At 41.9% G+C, this 24,230-nt stretch overlaps 1 protein-coding gene across 5 annotated transcripts; it reads left to right on the top strand.

Moving 5' to 3' along the window:
• The first annotated feature begins 1,466 nt into the window (after nt 1–1,466).
• Nucleotides 1,467–13,964, top strand: Ccnl1 (cyclin L1). 5 transcript variants are annotated; one of them, XM_029537505.1, is made up of 12 exons: nt 1,502–1,946; nt 2,211–2,285; nt 2,905–3,014; nt 4,627–4,699; nt 8,393–8,513; nt 9,598–9,662; nt 11,343–11,442; nt 11,529–11,633; nt 11,725–11,866; nt 12,123–12,234; nt 12,322–12,420; nt 13,164–13,964. In XM_029537505.1, the coding sequence occupies exons 4-12, from the start codon at nt 4,677–4,679 to the stop codon at nt 13,510–13,512; spliced, it is 1,116 nt and encodes a 371-aa protein (XP_029393365.1). In that variant the 5' UTR covers nt 1,502–1,946; nt 2,211–2,285; nt 2,905–3,014; nt 4,627–4,676; the 3' UTR covers nt 13,513–13,964. The 5 variants fall into 5 exon arrangements, with proteins under 5 accessions (XP_029393363.1, XP_029393365.1, XP_029393364.1 ...); XM_029537504.1 differs by having other exon boundaries at nt 4,627–4,773; XM_029537503.1 differs by lacking the exon at nt 4,627–4,699 and having other exon boundaries at nt 1,467–1,946.
• Nucleotides 13,965–24,230: the final 10,266 nt, after the last annotated feature.

Below are 24,230 nucleotides of genomic sequence, written 5' to 3'. Positions count from 1 at the left end.
TGAGGTGATTTAATCACAAAGGTGCATACCTCATAAATGGGTTAATCCAACAATGAGGTCATAGCTGGACAAAACTTAGGAGGTGGCAACCTACTTGAGGAGGAAGATCCCTGGATATATTCCCTGTTCTCTTTGCTAGTGGCAAGGGATTTGTTTTTACCAAGTTCTCACACCATAAAGTTCTGCCTACACAGTCCTACAGGTAAGGGCCACATGACTGTAGCCTGAAACCCCAGAGACCATAAACCAAAATAAATCCTCATTGTGGACTTTCTAGGTAATCTGTCGGTGACAAAAAGCTATCACAATCATAAACTTTGTTTTTGAGGTTTTTGTTGAGTACTGGGATTAAAGGCTTGTGCCACCACTTCCTGCTCTATATAGGGTTTTTTGCTTTGTTTTAAGAGGTTTTGTTTCCTTTTGAAGATCTTATTATATAGCTCTGACTGGCTTGGAATCAGTCTGACCCTCTACTCTGAGATCCACCTATCTTTGTCTCCAGAGTGCCCGTCCCAACACACTCAGTAAAAATGAGCTGTGAAAATACCTTGCTTTGGTGACATCACTGACAAATACTAAGATGTATCCAAATTCTCAGAGCTCTTTATAGGTCCAAGGTCAAGGCACTTTTCATCAGGAAAGTAAGCTTTATCAAAACAACAATCTCAAGCCTTTGTACTGAGTCAGGAGATTTTTCTTTCTCCCTAAAGGATATCTCAGAGGATTAAGCTGGAATAAAAAGATCATGGGAGGCCAGAGGCAGAAGGATCAATTGTTTCACGGTCGACCTCAGCTTTTGGGACTTTTAGAGTGGACGTGAAAACCACAGCTCTCATCTTAAAGGGAATAAAAGATGGGTCTATCCTGGAGCCATTTTGATTGACCATGGTCCTGGAACACAGATTTAGGTTATCCCAAACTCCGTGTAAGATGAGAGCTGTGTTTTTCTCTTCGTTGACACAGGGATAGTTACTTTCCCTCCCCTCTGACAGAAACCATTTAAGACGAGACTCCCCAGCGCAATGAAATCGCCCGTGTATTGTCCTCGCCCTAAACCTATTTTTGGAACTAGGGATTTTCCAGATTACTGTAAACCCGGCGAAGTGAGGTCAGGGCCAGCCAGGCATGCCTTTCTAGGCTACACCCCGACACCCACGCGCGCTCGGAGCTTTCCGGAAACCCCAGGCGCTCAAACGGTGAAGCTGCCGGGTTCAGAGTCACTTTGTTACACTCCGGTGTCGCCGACCGCCGGACTGTCCCCAAGGCGCAGACCGCGCAAGGGTGTCCGGGGACGACTCAGCAGGCCAGATTCCGGATTATCCGGTGCCTAAAGCTATTACCAGCCCTGAGCCACCAGCACCCCTCTCTGCCCTGCCTATCCCGACCCCTCCGCCCCGGGCCACCGACCCAAGCGCGGAGGAACTCGTTGGCGCGCGCCGCGGGTGGGGTGGGGTGGGGCAGAGCAGGGCGGGTGCCGGCGTGGTGACGTCAGGGCGGAAGCGCACGCTGCGTGCGGCGGCCTGGAAGCCGGCGGTCACGGGAAGATCCGTCGCGCCGAGGACGCTGGTTAGTCTCGCTTTGGGTTCCGGCTGCGTCGGCCGTGCGTGGAGCTCGCTGCAACTATGGCGTCCGGGCCTCACCCGACCTCGACCGCTGCCGCCGCCGCCGCCGCCGCTGCCGCCGCCGCCTCGTCCGCCGCCCCGAGCGCGGGCGGCTCCAGCTCCGGCACGACCACCACGACGACGACGACGACCGGAGGGATCCTGATCGGCGACCGCCTGTATTCGGAGGTGTCGCTCACCATCGACCACTCGCTGATCCCGGAGGAACGGCTCTCGCCTACCCCGTCCATGCAGGACGGCCTCGACCTGCCCAGCGAGACCGACCTGCGCATCTTGGGCTGCGAGCTCATCCAGGCCGCCGGCATCCTCCTCCGGCTGCCGCAGGTGAGAGCCTCCGGGCTGGTTGCGGGCCTCTCCGCCGCGGCCGGGTTTCCCCGGAGCCTGCGCCGGGCGCCGGGCGGCGGGCGGCGGAGGCGGCGGCGGCGGGAGCTCGGGCGGGCGGGCGGGCGAGGGTGGGGATGCGGGGGCCGGCGGCGCCGCGCGGCCCCGGGCGGGGGAAGGGAAGCGAGCGGCCGCACAAAATGGCGGCGGCGCCTGGTGCGGGCCCCGCCTGACCCCGGCGCTTCCGTTCTCCTCTCTCGTCTGCAGGTGGCGATGGCTACGGGGCAGGTGCTGTTCCATCGGTTCTTCTACTCCAAGTCGTTCGTCAAACACAGTTTCGAGGTAAGCGCGGCGGAGGCGGACGAGAAGGGGGAATTTCTTCTGCATCCGGAAGCGGGGAAGGAGCGGGGTAGGAACCAGCTTTTCCAGAAAGGGAGTGGTTAGCTTAGGCCTTTGTACCTCCTTCCCACCCAGAAGGAAACGACCGGGCCCGTAGAGCGGTGTGTCAAGATCTAGAAAATGGATCCCCAGTTCACGTGCTCATGTTAACCGAGAACTACGTTTTCAGGCCATTGCACAACTCTTTGTAAGAGTTAGCTTGATTCTGACCCAAAATTAAGAGCAGTTGAGCAATAAAACGTAAGCCTAAAAGTCTAAAAATGTCAGCTTCGATTGTATTTCGCCAAAAGCCCCGTTGTATCCTAGAGGGTTCTATTTACTTATTTATTTATTTATTTATTTATTTTTAAGAGTAAGTTATGCCGGTCCTCAGTGACCCACACCCTTGGGCAGGCAGATCTCTGAGTTCAAGGGCCAGCTTGATGTACAGATCGAGTTTCTGGACAGCCAGGGCTCCACAGAGAAGCCTTATTTCTAAACACAAAACAAAATAAGGTTTGTTAGACTTTGTTAAACCGTTTCCAGTTTAACTTCACTTTAATTTTTATCTGGGTTCTTTCAGATTGTTGCTATGGCCTGTATTAATCTTGCGTCAAAAATCGAAGAAGCGCCAAGAAGAATAAGAGATGTGATTAATGTATTCCACCACCTCCGCCAGTTAAGAGGAAAAAGGTAAGCTTGGCCTGTTGAACATAGTATCTCTTGCTGTACTGTGCACCAATCATCGAGTCAAAACATCTTCTCCCCGCCCTCAAGTCAGTATGGATGCAAAAGAAAGCTGACATTAGGTGCTGAAATTCATTTAGGAACATTGAAACTTTAAAATCCACTCCATTAACCAGCTATCTGAAGTTTGTAGAGGCAGTTGCATTGTGGACAATCCTAGAGTGCTGTGAAGCCAGTCCCTTGGCTTAAGATTAAGCAAGAGAGGGAGTACAGTTGGCTCAGCTGGGAGTGTATTCTGTAAGTTGTGTTTCCCCTCCCCTCTCTGGAAAACTGAAGGCTGGACATGTAAGCCCTGTAGTTCAAGTTAATATTGTGGCAAAGTTCCGTGTAGGTTGTTTTTCTGCTTGGAGCCCCAGTTTCTTCATCAATTGAGGTTGGCTTTTGTTAGAGTACTTCTCAACATTGAACTACGCTATATCGCATAACCCCGGATCTGAAAGGACTGGAGGATGATAAAGTTTGAAGTCAAAGGGATTGAACAGGTATTCTGTGTTGGTCAGATAGAGTCTCAGTGAGTTCCTTAGAAAAATAACTCATCGATTGAGTTGCCTTCAGATAGAGCTCTTTATTCATTCTTGTAAGAAAATACAGAGTCGGAAACTACCTCAGGTGTAGTGATAACCTGGTAACTTTATGTGGGCCTATAGGGCAGTACCAGAGTTTGTGGCAGTGCTCCCTGCTCTGCAGGTGAGGTAGGACAGCTGACGGATCTTCATGGTGTAGATTAGTTTCCAAAGAGCTGTGGGCTTGGAAGGAAGTTAGCCATGACAAGATAAGTTGTTCTGGGAGTTGGGTGCTACTTAGCCCTACTGAGTATGGAGCATAGGGAGTCTTTATTGTGGAAGCTGTAAGGTGGTGGTTGTGGAAGTAGCCCGGTAAGCAGATAGTAATGTGAGTTTGAAATGGGTATCACAGTCAATTTTTTATAGCATTTTTTTCTCTATACTATTCGGCCCCATCTTTTCTAAGTATGTACCCAGATACAATTTCTTCTGTTTGAGAACATTTTTAGTTCTTTGTGAAGAAAGTTGAGAAATGGGGGAATTTCAAACTGGTGTTTAGTATGTTCTGAGTTTATACTTGTATTTTAGATTACATGGCTGATTTTTTTTTCCAGGGTGTTTTTACAAAACACTGAAATTCAGAATTCTTCTTTTTTAGTGAAAGGTCTCTGCTTTACGGGAACATTTTCTAATAGTATCTGAGTTGTTGAGCCGACTATAATCACATGGTCTTTTGGTGTTGTGGGGCTTCTTTCTTCCTAGGTGTCAGAATAGGATCATCTCTTTATAAAACTTCAAAATTTAAAATAATTCAATCAGACTGACTTGTATTGGATATAACTTCATTTTTGATCATCATTAAAGAGAATTGATTTTGTTTCAATGTTTCAAGTTTGATTATAGCATGAAATTCTTAAAGAAGTTAATTGCATGGAAGCCCCCCCTTTTAAAAGCAGGATATAAGTGTTTCTATGCATATTACAAGTTTACTCAGACATGTAACTTGTATATGTTATTAACTTCAACTCTTTTTTCCCTTGCAACCGACTATACAGCGACCAGCTACATTTACCAAAGCCTGGGTGATGTGGAGTGGTACATAGAGATGAAGCTGTCGTCATGGCAACAGTGAGTGAAGTATCGAAATCCCCAAGGAGAAGCCAGTGTTCTGAGAATAGGTCACTGGAATCGGGGACTAACAGGTTGGCCACTGGTGAACCGTTTAGAGAAAAACAAACAAAACAAAAAAACTCCTGTTTCTTGTTAGAAGCTTTTGTCTTTGCTGTCCAAGTTATTGAAACTATAGCTTTAAAGGGTGGTGGGGTTTTATTTCTTTATTTTTTTTTCTTTCCCTTTTTTCCCCCCATAGGGCATGGTTAGAAAGTATTCATAAATGTTATACTCTGATACTCCTATTGGTTTGTCTTGAATTTTAGTCCAGTTTGTGCAAATTGACTAGGTTATTTTATGGCCTTGACAATTACAAGGGGTACATTGATGTAGCCTTAAAGTTGTTGTTTCTAATCATGGCTGCTACATGTAGATAGTACAATCAAGTGTTTGAAGAAAAAAAAAATTCAGTCCTCGGTTTGAGATAATTGACTTATCTTCCATTAGTTTTTTATATTTTAGTAATTCTTTAGAATAGCTGAATTCAAAGGAAAGTTAAAGCTATTTATATCTGCAGTTTACAGATAAAATTTGCTGTTTCTATGTAATGTTCCCAGTCTTCTCTTTAAAGAAAGAAGTTAAGGTTTCTGTTACAAGAAGATAAACTTGTAAGATTTAACTACTTTCATTGGTGACTGTTTATGCTGTTTTCAATGCATAAAACCTTCAGTTTGTTGACATTGAAAGAATGTTCCTGTTTAAAAGTAAGCATTAGAAATTTTTATGTTGAGTAGCAATCTTGTCTATGTATTAGCCATCTGTTTCATAGCATACTTCCTTGAACCACTTTCAGAGTATCAGTCCTTGTAACCCATGAGTGAGACCAGCCATGCTTGAACACCCCCAGGTCTAAATGTAATTCATGTGTTTCAGGCATACTACAGAAAGTAACTATCATATAAATTCTTAATAACCAGAGACCAACATTTCCTAAAGACTGAAATTTGTTTTCCAGTAAGTTAATGAGCAAAGTCAGGTAATAAAGAGCCTATCACAGGTGGAGTTGGGTAGTCTAGAGTTACCTATTCCTGAGTTCTCTGAATACACGAGGCTTTTCTCCCTTAGTGCATAGTGCCGCCTCTACATTGTGTTGATCAAGGATGTTTACCTGATTGGGAAGAATTCTAGCAAGCCTTGATTCAACTTACTGTGTTGCTAAAGATATTCCTTATTGATAACTTTACTAATATAAATACTAATATAAAAAGCTGCTGCTTCAAATGCTTTTTCAGAATCTTCACTTCCTGATTTATGGAGATATTTTTCTGGGTTTCATCATGGTATAAAATGTTAAGGTAGTTGATAATTTTGTATTCATTGAGCCTGCCTTGATTAATGAGGTAAAATAAATTCTGAACAAAATGAAGACAAGAGATTATGCATTTACAGAGCTAGTAGTGGCAAGACTGAGTGAGAGCTTAGATGGTTGAGTGTTAGTAAGATTGTAAATGGGATTGTTTCCTCGGCCTGTTTGAAAGTTGATGAGAGGTTTGGAAGTTAAGGCTCTGACAGTGGAGTACGGGGTGTCCAGTAACTTAGGATCCTTGTGCTAACCCACTTAACTCCTGAGAGTAAACAAAACATGTACCTTTATAGGTTCTTGCAGATTCTGATGAGGTGGGGAATGTGCGTACGGCAAAGTAGTAGTAGTAGATACTTTAAGCAGAATTAGTGATGAATCCTTACCTTAAATTTGGCACCAGTTGGTAGCCATAGTTTTGAAACAAGTGTTCTGTTTGCAAATTTTATTACAATTGAAAAATAATTTCATAATTTAACATTTGAAGAAAAGTGAGACAGAACTCTGTTTTTGTGAACTGTTTGGATATGGATTTTTAGTGGTGCTGTTTACTGCCTGGCTTTTAGGAATTAAGAGCCAAGCTCTGTACAGATGAAACTCTGGAGCCCCTTTGACTCTCAATACCAGTTGAAGGGGATCCTTCTAAATAGTCTGTGTTGGGTTTGTCTCCAACATTTCCTAGAGTGCATATAAAACCTGAAAAATCATGAACTTGGTGTCATTGGAGTTTTTCTCCATAAATGGGTTGCTCCCATTCAAGTTAAATTCACTTTTTCTCCAAAAGTGCAGTTTATAACTATCCTGAGAAAGTTGATTCAAAACAGTCCATTTCTTACACTTTTTGAAGCTGTAATTGAAATTGAATTTAATAAAATTTTCCATCATTTGTTATTGTTTATGATAATTCTGCCATAGCTTAATGTAAGTTACAGAATAATTAACTGGTCTTGTTTTTAAGTGAAAACAAGAAAAATATAACATAACTGAGTTTTAGTCTTGATAGCCTGCTACCAGGGAGGTAGTTAATGTGCTTCATTTCAGATTTTTTTCAGTCTTGAGTTAATTCAGGTTTGTCTCAACTCACCTGATGGAGTGGAGGATGTCCTTGAACTCTTATCTCCAAGTCCCTCTACCCCAACCCCTGCAAAGTGCTGGGATTATGAGGTGAGCCACTGCTCAAGGCTCAATATTGCAGGTTAGATTGTTTTATTACTTTTAAGTGGATATGAAATAGGTTGGTTTTTTTGTTGTATTTTTTTCAAAGGTTGTATATTTGCTACTATATTCTCCCAAAAAAAGAGTATATAAGACTTGGTAACTTGGGTGAAAATGAAATGAGTATTTAAGAAAACATTACAATGTTACTCTGACAATATATTTATTGTACAGTATTTCATAAAAATATACATCTTGCTGGTTAGAGGTAAGAGTATATCCAAAAAAACATTGTAATTACTAAACTGGCAGATTGTAGGAAAAGCCAGATCTGGTTACATGCCTCTGACATGACACATGACTGGCTTCAGGATGAGCTCCATAGCAAGACTCCATTTTTTTTTTTTTTTTTTTTTAAAGGAAACTTATACACAGGATGATTTTGAGTGAGGTTCTGTTTTTTGTATATATGAGTAACCGGTTAGATACCCCTTCCTTCCCCCACAACTCTGGGGGCATCCCTCACAGGTCTCTAATGTGGTCTGGGTCTGTTCCTTCTCTGTGGTCTTAAAATCAGTCTCATAGGAACTATATTAACAAAGTTCTCTAATTCACTCTTTAACCTATTTTTAGAGATTTCATTTGGCAATTGAGCTGACTTAGAGGGGGTGCTAATTAAGCAATTAAATATTCTTGGAAATATTTGTTTATAGCATGTTATACCAAGAGGGAAGTCAGAATAACTAACTACCTTTTGTTTTCTTTAGCTTTTATTTTGACCAAACATTTAGCAAAGGGTTTATTCAATTGTTAAAAACCTTTGTTCATGTTAGAACTTGATATTTTCAGAAGTATATTCTTGTCATTGGAAGGCTGATAAGGTTTGTGCCGATAATGCTCTTCATTGAAGTTGTGTTTTAAGTTCAAAAGGAGAGTTGTAGATCTAAGAGTGTGTGAGTTTAAGTTGTGTTAGGTTTTTTTTTTTTTTAAGTTGTGTTAGGTTTTAGAAGCTTTGTCTAGTTAAATATAGTTAGCATAACTTGGACAGCATAAGATTAATGCTTTAACTTGTTAGCAGGAGTTTAAAAAGCTGGTTTCTGTTGCCAATAGTTGGTTGGAAGGGAAAATGGAGATGTCACAAATAAAATTTTTTGGATGTGCAAAACAGTTTTGATTTTATTTCTTACAAACTATAGGACTCCAAGCCCCCTGATCCTTGATCAGAACTACATTAACACCAAAAATCAAGTTATCAAGGCAGAGAGGAGGGTGCTAAAGGAGTTGGGATTTTGTGTTCATGTCAAGCATCCCCATAAGGTGAGTTGTAAAGTACAGACATTACAATTCGTAAGTATTAGGGCTTTTTCTGACGTTTTGAATTCAGTGTGGAGAGTTAAAGTTACCCTGAGTTTTCAGAGCTTTCTTTTGGATGTTGATATTTCTCAGCCAAATGGGACTCAGAACAGGCTTTATTCTTTCTTACATGAAAGTGAATATTCCTTGTGGTTAAATTCTAGTTTTTCCTCCTAACACGCTCGTGTGGGGGATTCTTGGCAGAAGGAATGAAGTGCACATGTTTGAGGAGCCTGGCACACTTCAGTTGTTGAAAGTGGTAGCTGCTTACTGTAAACCATGAATAAAAGCTTCCCCTTAGCTTTCATGGTACTCGTCTTAGCAGTAGTGTAAGAACTGCGACCGAGACGGCTAGCTCTCGATAGCCAGATGGCATTCAGCATTCACCGTCTGACATGTGATGATGAATGTAGGTCCAGAAACAGCTATCATAAACTTAGCAGCTATGTGCACTTGTGTCTTGCTGGGAACCAAATGCAAGGCAATAAGCTCTGTATAATTGATATATGTAGCTTTTACTATTTAAGAAATTTCAGAATGCTACGCTGTACTACAGAAATTACTACGTAGTGTTCTAGAAAATATGGCCATTGTGTACTCAACATAAAGTTTGCCATTTTTTATGAATACCCTGAGAAATTAGAAAACATTCTTTTTAAAGATATTTATTTATTATATGTAAGTACACTGTAGCTGTCTTCAGACACCAGAAGAGGGCAGCAGATTTCATTACGGATGGTTGTGAGCCACCATGTGGTTGCTGGGATTTGAACTCAGGACCTCTGGAAGAGCAGTCAGTGCTCTTAACTGCTGAGACATCTCTCTAGCCCCTAGAAAACAGTTATTAACCACTTTTATAAGCACATTTTTTAAAAAATTGAGTAATATAATAACCAACACTGGGCCTCATGTGTGTTTTAGGTTGGTGTGTATTTGTAATTTTATATAAGAATTGTAACTAACATTTCCCAGTTGTTTTAGTCAGTGAACCCTGTGGTGAAAGAGCCACCAATGTGCTGAGTGGACTTCTTTTCTCCCTTGTCCTCAGATCATTGTAATGTATCTGCAAGTCCTAGAATGCGAACGTAACCAAACCCTGGTTCAAACTGCCTGGTAAGTTCCCTTTTTACATTTCTTCTTTAGTCAGGAAAACAGAAGCAGAAATAAAGTAAGTTTCATTTTTCTCTTTCCAAAATAATGAAATAAGTTTGTTTTGGGGGCATTTTGTGGTTTTTTTTGTTTGTTTGTTTTTTGTTTTTTAACCAAAAGGTAAATAATGCTTATTTCTGCTTCCTGTTTTCTTGGCTTGACTAATTACGTTTGATGGAGAACTCAATTTAACTTTGTTCTTTTTTCTACTCTTTAATTAAAGGGTAGTCCATGATGGTAAGTCATAGAACTCTGCCCTCTGCACTTCAGCCCATGACCTCAGGATGGCCTGATTGGCTAGCCTGCTCTCCAGCCAATCCAGTGCAAGCTCTCATCCGAGATTCACTGAAGTGGTCCATATCCATCTGGCAGCATCTTCTAGTTCTGTCGGGGTGTCAAAAGGATTTGTATATTTGCTTCTAGAAGTAACTATGCATCATGCCTATGTATTATTTAATGTATACCTGTAACTATCAAAATGAATATTTCATTTTTGATAGATTGTTGTCCAGCCAGTATGAATTGTTTTTTGTTTTTTTTAATTGGGTTCAGTTAAATTTCAACTTGCGGTGTGTCTAGCATCCGTTCTACCATAGGAGGCTGAGGCTGCCTTACACTTGGAGTTTTAACTGGGTACCCATTGCTGTTTGTTAGGTTTCTCCAGCTGTTGAGCTACTGCAGGCAGTGATATAAGAAGCAATTAATTTTAAAAAGAACTTAATGCTATTTAAATATTTTTTGACCTTGGACCTTTGAGAAAGGCTAAGCGAGGAAATTGTGGTTTAGCCATAAATGATTCATGTAACTGCTCGTAAACAAGCATTAAATAATTCTGGACTTTGCAGAAATGTCTTTTTATGACTGCCATGCTTCTCTTGGATTCAGTAGATACTGAACTGTAACATTTGAAAAACCACATTCTTTATAAAATGCATGAGTTTTTAATGTGTTTGTGCAGCAAATACAGTAATGAGTAAAAGGATTTTATAAAAATAATCCATTTAATTTCCAGCTCAGGCTTTTTAGCAAATTGTAAAGTTTTCTATTTAAGAAATTTCATGGGGAACTTTTACTAGAGATTTCTAAGTTTATTTAATTGAACTTAGGTCATTGTTTTTATTTATACGTAATTGCAAAAAGGTATATTAAACAAGGCCGTTGTGACGTATTTATTGTTCACTTCTCTACCTAGTTTTTTGCAAGTGTTTTGTCTTTGTTTTTGTTTTTTAATCATAAGTCATTTGGTGGGTTCTTACTAAAAATGCCTTTTTACCCCTGTTCATAGTATTTTTAAAGAACTTGATTGACACTGCTTTTCGTTATGGATAAAGGAGAGATGGTCAGTAACTAAGGCTTGAAGTATTGTTGGGAGTGGTGAATTCTGAACTTATGTCAGAATTGATTTCCAAAACATTGCTTTTTATAACATGTTAAGAGGAGGCTTTGGGAGTAAGATCTATATGAGTAATGTAGAATTACTTAAAGTGCTGTCGGGAAAATGGTTAGAAAATGTTACATGGTACAATTTAAAGATGTGAATATAAGGAGAAGAAAAAAGAATGAAGTAGATTGAGTCTCCAACTTTATGTGTACTTCAGGACTGGTTTGCGTATGAACTAAACTTGGAGCTGGAATGTTTTTCAGGAACTACATGAACGACAGTCTTCGAACCAGTGTTTTTGTTCGCTTTCAACCAGAGACTATAGCATGCGCGTGCATCTACCTGGCAGCCAGAGCACTTCAAGTAAGTATTTAGCCCGCTGTGTTTTGTAAATTCCAAGAGTTTTGTTACTTCTGAGAAAGCATACATTTGAACCATTCTTTGTTTAGATTCCCTTGCCAACTCGGCCCCATTGGTTTCTTCTGTTTGGTACCACAGAAGAGGAGATTCAGGAAATCTGCATAGAGACACTTAGGCTTTATACCAGGAAAAAGGTAAGCTCAGTCACTCGGTTGATGCTGGTGCCATTCTGAAGATTGTAACTGCCATAAAGGGATACTAACCAATGTCCTCTTCCTCCATCAGCCTAACTATGAGTTGCTGGAAAAGGAAGTAGAAAAAAGAAAAGTAGCTTTACAGGAAGCCAAGTTAAAAGCAAAGGGATTGAATCTTGATGGAACTCCAGCCCTTTCAACTCTTGGTGGATTTTCTCCAGCCTCTAAACCATGTGAGATACATTCAAAATTAAATAAAATGTAGGCACTGGAAGTGTATCCTCCTTAGAAAGTTTTGGCATTGGCCAGTTGCCTAGAAACCATTAAGAAATTGTTAGTGTTGGGTGTGTTGGGTTTTTTGTTTTGTTTTTGTTGTTGCTTGGTTTGGTTTTGTGACATCAGCTTAAGGATTAGAAGTGTAGTGCACATTGTATAGGAAACTTGTCCTCAGCTAAATCCTGTTTTTAATATGTCCTTTTCCATTAAAAGCATCACCAAGAGAAGTAAAAGCTGAAGAGAAATCACCAGTCTCCATTAATGTGAAGACAGTCAAAAAAGAACCTGAGGATAGACAGCAGGCTTCAAAAAGCCCTTATAATGGGTAAGTATGTATACCTCAAGGGCTTGAGCACAGTTGTTACACCTTTGAAAACAATATAACAAATATTGCCTGCATTTCTTTTTAAAGTGTGAGAAAAGACAGCAAGAGAAGCAGAAACAGTAGAAGTGCTAGTAGATCAAGGTCAAGAACCAGGTCCCGTTCTAGATCACACACCCCAAGAAGACAGTAAGTAATGGGTCCTGGGTGGTTCAGGCTTAATTAACATGAGATTTTTTTTCTCCAGAATTGGGAATAAGTATTTCAAGTTTTTGTGTGTTGTGTTTTGTTTTGAGCAAGTTTTAGTATATAGCACTAATTTGCTAGGATTAACTTGGACTTTTAGCATAGAAGAAAAAACTTTAAGGACAAACTTCAAATGTATGTGTGGGTCCCAGGGACTTTGGGCTTGGTAGCAGGCATCTTTACCTGATGAGCCATTTCATTGACTCTAGTTGTGTGCCTTTAATAACATTTTGTTTATTCAGGTCATATGTCCTGACCCTGTCCCCCATAGTTTCTTGAAATGTCCAGGAAATGTGTGTAGGTGTTATTTATGTGAAAAGTTCCTTATGTCCAGTTTGTTAGAAATGTGAATATTCCACTAATGCTGTATTATGCAATCTAATACGACTCAGTCAGCTTTCTTAACAGATTGCAGATTTCTTGTGTTGTTTCAGTGGCACTTTGAGCATTTGGGAGCTACTCAGTGAAAAAAACATGTACTTTTAGGACACATTGGTGCTACACTTTACTGGAATAGGATGTTTTATCTAACAATAAAGCTTCAATTGAGGGGTCAAGATGGGGAGATTGAGGAACATGGGCAGTCATTACTCATAGCTAATTGTTTGAGCTTGTTAATGAACAACAGTTATTGATCTGTTGCCAGTAGACACTGAACCTAAACTTGAAATTTTTATTGTCTTAAGTTATAATAATAGGCGAAGTCGATCTGGAACATACAGCTCAAGATCAAGAAGCAGGTCTCGCAGTCACAGTGAAAGCCCTCGAAGACATCATAATCATGGTTCTCCTCACCTTAAGGCCAAACATACCAGAGAAGATTTAAAAAGCTCAAATAGACACGGTCATAAAAGGAAAAAATCTCGGTCTCGATCTCAGAGCAAGACTCGGGATCACTCAGATGTTACCAAGAAACACAGGCATGAAAGGGGACACCACAGGGACAGGCGTGAACGATCTCGCTCCTTTGAGAGGTCCCATAAAGGCAAACACCATGGTGGCAGTCGCTCAGGACATGGCAGGCATAGGCGCTGACTTTCATCCTCTGACACTGCAGTGGTTCCTGGTGTTGCCCGTATGCAGTGTGATGATGTATGGACTCAATCAAAACATAAAAAAAAAACAAAACTGATTAGGAAATGATTTATTAAAATTGTCTAGGTTTCTAGAAACACTGAGGACATTTTCTTTGGAAAAGAACTATGTTAAGGTTTTTTGCACATTAAAATGCCCTAGCAGTATCTAATTGAAAACCATGGTCAGGTTCAATTGTACTTTATTATAGTTGTGTATTGTTTATTGCTATAAGAACTGGAGCATAAATTCTGTAAAAATGTATCTTATTTTTATACAGATAAAACTTGCAGACACTGTTGTATTTAAGTGGTTATTTGTTTAAATGATGGTGAATACTTTCTTAACACTGGTTTGTCTGCATGTGGAAAGATTTTTACAAGGAAATAAAATACAAATCTTGTTTTTATAAACTGCTTCAAATATCTTATTTAAATTGCCAAGAAGCAAAATTTTTATGGCAGATAACTGATTTTTTGCAGAGGTGCAATTTGGGGTAATTAAAATGTCTTGCCTACATTATGTAATGGCCATTGTGTATATAGGAAAAGGAACTAGGAATGGCCTGATAGTGTTAGCAACTAAATGTAAAACCTGATTGGAACTTAATTAATGTATCAGAAGATAATTTTGAATTAAAACTTAGCTATTTGTAATGTGAATTTACCAATTGAGCAAAGCTACATCCTAATGCTAAGACTCAGTTATGAGAGCTTTGACTGTTTTAGCATGACTGACATTGTTGGTACAGCTTAAATCTCAGAATGTTAAATTCAGTGATGAGGTCGTAAGGTACACATTGGTCACCAAGGGCATCTGGTGTGCTACTCAGATCGGGCTTTGTTGAGTGTATTGTAGATAAAAGGTATGATCAGAAACACCTTGATGTCAGTTCTGTGGGTTCCAGTCATAGGCACACGTCACCACCAGGGGGCAAGCACATTTACCCTCTACATAATTTTTATTTATCTTTATTTACATTTCAGATGTTATCCCCTTTCCTAGTTTCCCTTCTGAAAACCCCCCTATCCATTCTATCCCTATCCAGTGCTCACCAACTTCTAACCCTGGCATTCCCCTATACCGGGGCATCGAGCCTTCACAGGACCAAGGGCCTCTCCTATTCATGTCTGACTAGGCCATCATCTGCTACATAGGCAGCTAGAGCCATGAGTCCCACCATGTGTTTTCTACATAATTTTTAAAAACTTGTGTTTTTTGAGACATTGTCACTCTAGCTCTCACTGTCCTGGAACTCAAAAGAGATTTAACTACAAACAAAAAACCAGAAAAATGAGTTGCAAATTGCTAAGACTGTAAAAATGTATAGCACAGGAATGTGGATAAAAGCCATACTTTTAATTAAGTGTTCATTGATGTGCGTGTATGTGTGTGAAGATTGGAGCTACCATGTGGGTGCTGGGAGTTGAACACATCCTCTGGAAGTGTAGTCAGTACTCTAAATTGCTGAGCTCCATGCGCTCCACTTTTGTTCTTGTCATTGTTGCTATGATAACCTCAACATCCAGGTAGTGCTGCCCATATGCTTGGGGTGGGGCTATCCGATGAAGGCTTGCACAGCCTGCTGGCAGCCATATCACCAGAGAGTCACTCTCAGCAACCTGCAGGCTTCCCAAGGACAGTAACTGCATGGCATAACCGTGCAACAAGCATCAAGACTGGATGAGACAACCCGGTAGGAAGAGGGTCCCAGAGCAAGCAGAAGAGTAATATCCTCACTCCCATAAAAACTTGAAGCTAAGCAACCACAGCATAATATGCACAGAACCTGTGCATAGTGAAGACCCATGAAGGCTCTTAATTGCTACAGTCTGCTCTTCCAGAGGTCCTGAGTTTAATTCCCAGCAACCACATGGTGGCTCATAACTGTCTGAGACCTGATGTCCTCATTTCATGCAAGTGTACATGCAGTCAGAGCGCTCATACATGAAGGAAAGGAAAGAAAAACCATATTTTTTATTTTGATGAGTATGCACACAGAGTTGTGGGTGAGGCTTGTTTGTATCAAAGTCTATCCGAGTTTAGAGAACCAGTGCCTATCATCAGCTCTAAAAGAAATGATCAATTTCTATCTAACCCTTTCATACCCAAAATTCATTACTTCACATCCTTATTGGGGAAAATTGCACACAGTCTTACCCATTTTAATCCAAAAAACCAACCCGTTTTCCAGACAACCTCCTGACTCTGGTCTAGTGAGCAGTAAGGTCTTGTGACCCTGTCAGTGCATTTCTTTAGAGCCCTTTTTGGCTCTAATCAGACTTAATTGTAAGCTGTGAAATCTGTAAAAGTTGCTTTCAGGCTATTTGTGAAAGGTGTCTATGAAGCTGGCATTTGTGAGCTTTTGTGGGAGAGAGCAGGGTTGAGACCAGAATCCTTGTGGCCCTAGCTGTACTAGACAAGCCTCTAGCAGAAATCTGCCAGTTTTCCTGGCACACGCTGCTGTGCCACGCTGAAACATCCAGTGTTTACACTTAGATCCCAACTCCATAATTATGCTGTGCACATGTTTTAAAATCTGCAAACACCCATTGTGATCCTGAGTATTTGGAAAATTTGGCTTTAATCTTTCTCCACTGCCGCCCTCCTTTTTTTCTTTTTCTTTTTTTTTTTCTTTTTCTTTTTTTTTTTCTTTTTGTTTGTTTGTTTGTTTGTTTGTTTTACCTGCTTTCCTTTCTCCCTCTTGCTCCAGCCCTGTGCTCTGGGCCCGCTCCTTCTGGCTCATAGGTTTTTTACTTGTTTCTCATTATGGATGGTTGTGAGCCAATATGTAGTTCCTGGGATTTGAACTCATGACCTCCGGAAGAGTACTCAGTGCTCTTAACTGCACAGCCATCTCTCCAGCCCCGTCACCCCCCTTGTGGAGGCTAATTCTCATGGGGTTTTTTTTGTTTGTTTGTTTGTTTGTTTGTTTTTGGTTTTTCGAGACAGGGTTTCTCTGTATAGCCCTAGCTGTCCTGGAACTCACTTTGTAGATCAGGCTGGCCTCGAACTCAGAAATCCGCCTGCCTCTGCCTCCCGAGTGCTGGGATTTAGGCGTGCACCACCACGCCCGGCGGAGGCTAATTCTCATGTACAGTTCAGGCTGACCTTGAATTTGCAATCTTACCACAACCTCCAAGTGCTGAGGGGTTAAAGCATGTTCCAACACTCCTGGTTAACATTTTATTTCAAAGTGACTTTAGACAAAATATTTCAAAAAATGCACTCAGATTCCTCAAATGTTATCATCCCCTCTCTATGACTTTTCTGATATTTTGGAACTTTCCCTTTATCTGCAAGTACTTAAGTATGTATTCCATCTCAAAAAAGAAAAACAAAGCTGTTATCCACACTACAGTTATCCAAGTGTGGGGTCTATTGACCTTACTCAACCGTATCATTTTTCTTGTAATGCCTATTTTCTGGTTTGGGATGTAATTTTGAATCGTTTTTGCCTTGAGTTCTTTGATGGTTTGTCCTCCCCACCTCCCCCCTCTCTTTCTTTCTTTCAGATATGGTTTTCTTGTGTAGCCATGGCTGTCTTGGAACTAGCTCTGTAGACTTGCTGTACAGCCACCATGGAATTCTTGATCCTGTCTCCCAAATCTCGGTTCGTGACACCCCTGGGACTCCTGTTCTTATTTTTGATTTGAGTGTCTCATGTATTCCAGGCTAGAGTTTGCTAGCTAAGTTTCAACCTCGAAAGTGCTAGGATTCCACGGACCTACAACCATGCTCTGCCTTTGGTTCTTAGGAGAATTTGGGGTGGGAGTGCGGGGAAGGGTAGCCCTGACTGTCCTGGAACTTACTTTGTAGACCAGGCTGGCCTCAAACTCAGAAATCCACCTGCCTCTGCCTCCTAGTACTGAGATTAAAAGCGTTTGCCGCTGCTGCCTGGCTTTGGCCTTTGTTTTTAATTGACAGTAATTATATATGCTTATGAAGGACAGCATCTCATTTATATACATATATGTATGTACATACATATGTATATATGTATACGTGTATATACACACATATCTGAACATACACATACACAAACATCTACCTACCTACCTATATATAGTGTACAATGGCTAGATCAGGATAACTGAAATGTCTGTCACTTCAGGACCTTGATATTTTTTTAATGGAAACTAGTTGTTTGCAAAATATCCTTCAATTGGCTATATACTATGATGAGATACTGGTTTCATGACATGGGTAGGAATACAATGGAAATGGTCAGGTAGGACCATCATTTTAGTTCGTGCTGATTTGCCTCAGTAACTGCTAATTAACTTCAGTCCTGCTTAAGCTGCTGACAGTGTTCTTTATGAAAACAAAGTATTTTATGCATTTTGTGGGGTAAAAATTTTAAGATCATATTGTTTATAAATCCTTTTACTTGTTGGAACTGTAGACCAGTATCTGCTGGACATGACAGGACCCCTGTAGTCAGCAACATAGCAGCTTTTGTTGCCTTCAAAAGATTTGCTCAGGAGAAAGCCAGTTAACATCCTGGCACAAAGGGGAGGGGCTCACAACACACCCCACCCCCTCTCTCTGAGGCGCTATTGACAGAAGAGAGTCAGTTGAGGAGAGTCAGTTTTCTTTTGTTTTTAAAGTTGTGGCTCCTGGTAAGTGGACAAGGCCCCAGTGGATGGCATCATCAAAGATATGGACTTTGTGAATTGGACTCAGAAGTTATTTAAAAAAAAAAAAAAAAGAGGAGGAAGGTTGGGAGGTGGGGATGGACAGGAAGTGGATCTGGGAGGAGTGGAGGTTAAGATGAAATTCTCAAAAGAATTTGGCTAATAATTCCAGCATTCCCTCTGTCAATTGTGTTTCATGGTACAAAGATAACCTTCATTTATTCCTTGTCTTATTGCGACGGCAAAATCCCTGACAAAAATCATTGGAGGAGCTTGAGAGACGGCTCAGCAGTTAAGGACACTGACACTGGGCAGTGGCAGCACACTCCTTAGTCCCAGCACTTAGTGTTTGAGGCCAGCCTGGTCTACAGAGTGAGTTCCAGGACAGCCAGGGCTACATAGAGAATTCCAGCACCCCCATGGAGTTCACAACTAACTGTAACTCCAGTTCCAAGGGATCTGGTACCCTCACATAGATGCACATGCAAATACCAATGCATATGAAATATAAATCAATTTTAAAAAACCTAGAGACAAGTTATTGACTTTACGCTTATAGTTACAAAGGATTCAGCCCACGGTGTCGGTGAAGATGAAGGAAAGAGAGAAGGTGGCTAGTCCAACTGTCTGCAGGAAACAGAGAGTAATGAAAACCTGTGTTCAGTTTGCTTTCTTTTCTGCAGTTCAGGATCCCAAGTCATGAAATGGTACTGTCCACATCAAGGTGGGTTTTCCTACACCAACCTAATGTAGATAACCCTTCCTAATCATTACCTGATACAGACACTTGTTTCCATGGTGACTGTAAGTCCCATCAAGCTGACAAGATTAATGCCACCCCTACACATGTCGGGTGGCGTGGGTATATTCTTGGTCAAGAATCTCAGTGTGGCCAGTGTTAATGTGTTACTAATACATTAATAACAGTCTTCTGGGGGGTAGGGATGCTGGGAATTTAACTCAGGACTTTATACACCATGAGGTGTGGCCTTGGCTTTCATGGATGCGTCCTTATGAACACTGAGTGTGGGAATAAGCCAATGACTTGTGGAGTCCTCGGCTACCACATCGGAATTGCTGAGAGGTCCCATTCAGTGATAAATTTCTGATGTTCCTTGCAGACATGGGAGTAGGGACCTCTTTATAATTTTATGTCCTGATACTTACCTTGGTTTGGCAAGCCAGGGTTTCTCTATGGTGCCTTGACTAGCTGGAAACTCACTCTGTAGTCCAGGCTGGCCTCGAACTCCTACAGATCCACCTGCCTCTGCTTCCCTTCCTCCCAGGTCCCGGGATTAAAGGTGATCACCCGCCACCACGGCCCAGCTTTATGCCCTGATTTTTAAAGAGTGTTCCTGACTGTTGCCTTCAGGTCAAAAATATTCATGTTAAAGAGACATATTTTGGGATGATATATTCCAGCTTCCTTCACAACTACTGAAGAATTACAGGCAAGACACGAGAATCCTTTTAGGATACACCTAATGAAAAGAACGTTAATTATAACCCACAGCCATAACCGCTTTCTGGACAACTGACAAGAAATGCTGAGTGTTCGTTTTTCCTTCCCTTGAGGATCTGCTCGCTCAGTAGGAGTACTGTCCAACTTCATATTTTCTCCTTTCCCTAGGCTCAGGGAAAACATAAGCAGGCTCATAATGCCTAGGGTCAGTAGTAGTGACTATAAACTGCAATTTGTCACTTTTTCTGCTTTCTATTCCAGGTTGATCTTTATGCAAGTCCACTGGTTTCCACAGCCATTCAACCTCTCTTCATTTGGTTAGCAGTAGAAATGCCCCCCCCCCAGAATATTCCTTCTTAAGCCCCTCTGTATTTACTGTCAGCATTTCCAGTTCCTGTTGATGGCCGTTTATCTCAGCAAGCCTCTGTAATACGTTATCTTCCTTTTCTAGAATGTGATTTTTCTGCTTGTAGACCAGATTTTGATATTCCAGAAACTTCTCAACCATTCTTCCTTTAATTTCAAAGATGGCTTTTCTGAACCTGCTTTCCCCAGAGTTCTTATAGGCAGTGCTTATCCCTGAACCTGATTTGGAGTGATCTCCAAGACTGTTTCAGAACCCGTTCCCGAACTGACTTATGCTCTTTTTGAAGAATGCAAGTTTATCTTCACTCATTGTCCAAAAGGCTCAGGGGATCTAATGCCTTCTCCAGACCAGACAGGAAACCACAGTCACTAACAGCCCACACTGCTCGACAGCTGCTGACCCTGGATCGAATCTGTGAACAACTCCTCTACCGGCCTCGTCCTGCTGGACTAGCACACATTTGTCACAACACCAAGGTAAGATAACACTTTAAAACCTTTTTTCACGTATGTGACTTTTAAAGATTCATGCCATGTATGTGTTGGGAACATCAGTATTAGCTTGAAAGGGATGAGTTGACTTTAAAGGTCATGATAAATCCTTGGCTGCTGTTTTCATATTTGTCCTCTTCATCCGGGACAATCCTTCCCGAACATGATCAGTCTCCACATGGGCAATCTTCCTCACGCAAAGCATGGAGATTGCAATGCGTATCTGTAATAAATATCTTTGCCACTAGAGGTCTCCGCTAGGCTGGTCAGTCTCTCTGGGGTTTACATCAGCTGATCCACAGAGCCCCCTTCTGAGCACAGTAGGGAACTGCTTACAATGAAGCACAAGTACCTGCGCCTACCTAAACCTTTGCTGAATTCTTCTAGCTTAATTAAGACATTTACATTTGCAACCCTTTTACCCTAATAAAAGTGGTGTCTAATGACACTCTTTCACATATAACTTCTTATCCTCCTTATTTTATTAGTTATTGCATTACTAATTGAACTTGAGAACTTAATCATGTTAAACAAGCACTTGACTAGTGAGCTATATTTCCAACCCTTTTTTTGCACCTTTCCAAATCCACAAGATTGTGATGTGATATACCTCTATTAAGTGGCAGCCACTGTCACACCCAAGTCAGCCATCAGTATCACTTTGGGGAAGTGAACATGGATCTTCTCCAGACCCAGGGCATACTATGTTCTCCGACGTGTGCACCTGTGTTCGTGTGCACATACCCACACCATATACACATACATTTAAAGAACAATTTTAAAGAACCCAATTTGTTGCAGAGTCAAGATACTTAGCCACTATACTATATACCAGCCTACTGGCTTCCCTGAAGTCCTGTTTTAATCTGTCTTTTCGTTTCCAAGCTGGAGTTTGCTGACGTCTTTCTGGAGAGTCTTTATGATGAAACTAAAGCTGTCAGAGGCCCTTAGGTGCTCAGTAGTAGGTGCTGCTCATCAGCTCAGTGCTACAGGAACCAGTCCAGCCTGGCCTTTAGGGGTCCAGGTCTTGAGATAGCCCATCCAGTGTTGGGCTTAGATGTTGGAGGGCACCAGTTTTCCAACTTGATGCACTGCTTCCTGGAATCGACGTCTGCTTGCTTTGGAAACTTCTCAAGTTAAAACACCGAGCTGCCTGACATGGGGTTATGCTGGCGAAGGAAGGGACATGGAAGTAGTGAGGGAGCAAAGGAGCACGGGCTCTAAAGCTAAGCTGATCTTCGTTAGAAGTCTGCTGCTTCTACTTAGTGGCACAGTTACTTAGCCGTTCTGAGCCCGAGTTTCTTCACCTGTGGATTATCTAAGCTAACGTTTCCCATTTACGACTGTGGAGTTAGCAATGTGCATAGAGACGGTGGCACACAGGAGCAGGTGCTCTGTCCTGTCATCACTTCCTGAAGTCACAGCCTCATTTCCAGCAATGAGAAAAGAGCTGCCCGGACATCATGTGCTAAGCAGAGCGCCAGCGCTTCCTTCTTAAACACTAGCAGGTGCTATTATTCCTTGAGTATTGAAGACACATTGCTATTATGTTGGCAAGCACCTTTTCTTATGTTTGACCTGATTGTCCAATTAATCTCCAACCAGAGATGAACTCTCCATTCCTCTTTGTGTCCTTCTCTTAACTAGAGTCTCCAAACAGCAGGTACTCAGCAACAGCCTGTGGATGAGAGAGATTAGCAGAAGTCAGTTCCCAGGTATTAGCGTGGTATGCCCATGTTAGGCAGAGGTCCTAACATGAACGGAAATATAGAGGTGAAGAGAACCTCACCAGGGAGCTTCTGCTGCCACTAGAACTTTCTGGAAAAGCCTGACAACCGTCTTATTCCTGGGGAAAAAGTGTCCTTTGTTAAGGCAATCGAATCAAGTGTCCCAAACGGAAGATTAAAGTCAAGCACCCAGCTTGAAGCCTTTTCACACCAAAGAACACATCACATGGCATTTAGTGCCAGGACCACTTGGACCTTGTAGGACCCCAGAAGCTGTTCCTTGAGACCAGGCCCGCAATCCTGTTCAAACTAGTGTGAGAGCCCAGAGTGGGGGAGACAGCCTGACCTGAAGCTCTTTCACCACCGGGTGGCAGCGCAGTCTGAGTTCTGACACCTGCCAAGGTTGGATTCCCCCCCTTCCCCTCCCCCCCCCTCCGTGACTCATGGCAATGCTCGCTCCAGTGGCTGTGGACTTGTTCTCCGGTGGAGAAAAGGGAGAAGATGTTGAATTCACCATTTGCCAAAAGTCGTGAGTTCCACCTATGCAAGTATTTTTAGTGCAATGAAGAAAGTAATTTGAGAGTTTTAGGAAAACATCCCTGAAGATCATGATAACAGAAGGTATACATCAGCAAAAGTGATACTTTTTTTAAAATTAAGATTTATTTTATTTTATGAGTACACTGCTGCTGTCTTCAGACACACCAGAAGAGGGCGTCAGATCCCATCACAGATGGTTGTGAGCGAATTGAACTCAGGACCTCTGGAAGAGCAGTCAGTGCTCTTAACCACTGAGCCATCTCTCCAGCCCCCAAAAGTGATACTTTTTAATTTGCAAAAAAACCAAATTGAAGGTGTGTTTCCAGAGGAAAAAAAAATCTTGGAAATTAAGAAAACAAAAAGAAAACCCAAAACGGTCGTTTACTAGCTGATTATCCTTTCTCCAAACAGAAAGGCTCTGGGATCAGAACTGGCGGCAACCCCAGGTGAGCACTCCATAAGTATTCATGGGTGAAGGAATGTCCTCAGAGCATAGGAACCATTTTTGCCTCTGCAAGAACCCCTTTGAAATGCCAGTGATTGAAGTGGGGTCTTTCTGACAATTCTCTGCAAATCTTGGAACAAGAAAGGATGGTGAAGCTGGTTCTCGGAAGAAACAGAAGGATACCATATTAATCACTCCTGGGGTCTCTGGCTGGGACTGTACATACAAAGCAGAGCCAACTGATATGGCAGTGTGTGTGTGTGCATGTGCGTGGTGTGTGTGTGTGTGTGTGTGTGTGTGTGTGTGTGTGTGTGGCTTAAACAACCACTCAAACTTCCAGCAAGTGAGATTCAGCAACCCTACTTCGTGGAAGAGACCTCACCTTTGCTTCGCTTTGTGTTGTTGCCAAGGCTGTGCTATAAGCAGAAATGGTTCAAGTTGGAGTGGGTGGGTGTAGACGCTCACTCCGGCCATGCCAGTGCAGACTGTCAGTCCAGCTGAGACATCAGAAGGGACAGTGGTGAGACCAGTGCTTGGGATGTTGCCAGGTCACGCTCTGCTTGTTTTGGCCTGTCTATCCTCAGCCTTGGTCCATGTGATCTAGCTAAGCAGACATGAATGTACCTCAGGCACCATGGCCGCATTGCCTGGGTTGGTAATGTCCAGTCATGGTTGAGTTACACCAGTATGGTTTGGAGACCTTCCACCAGGAGACCCACGCGGTGTCTGACTTTCCTGAAACTTTTTTTTCTAGGTTCCAAGAAATACTTTTTAGTTGGTGGTTGTTGACCTGGACTGGGCAGTGGGACAGTCACTGCTTGGATGTGAACCTAAGCTATCTTAGGACTAGCACATAGCAATCCTATTTCTCTACATCAACCCTCAATGAGCCTCCTGCTCCTCTGCACTGATCCTACGCATACACACACACACACACACACACACACACACACACACACAGAGAGAGAGAGAGAGAGAGACAGACAGACATTCACATATACAGACAGACA

Source organism: Mus pahari, chromosome 4 (assembly GCF_900095145.1).
Source record: "Mus pahari chromosome 4, PAHARI_EIJ_v1.1, whole genome shotgun sequence".
Classification (NCBI taxonomy): Eukaryota; Metazoa; Chordata; class Mammalia; order Rodentia; family Muridae; genus Mus; species Mus pahari.
Note: the sequence above shows the minus strand (reverse complement) of the source record. Positions and strands in the feature narration are given on the sequence as shown.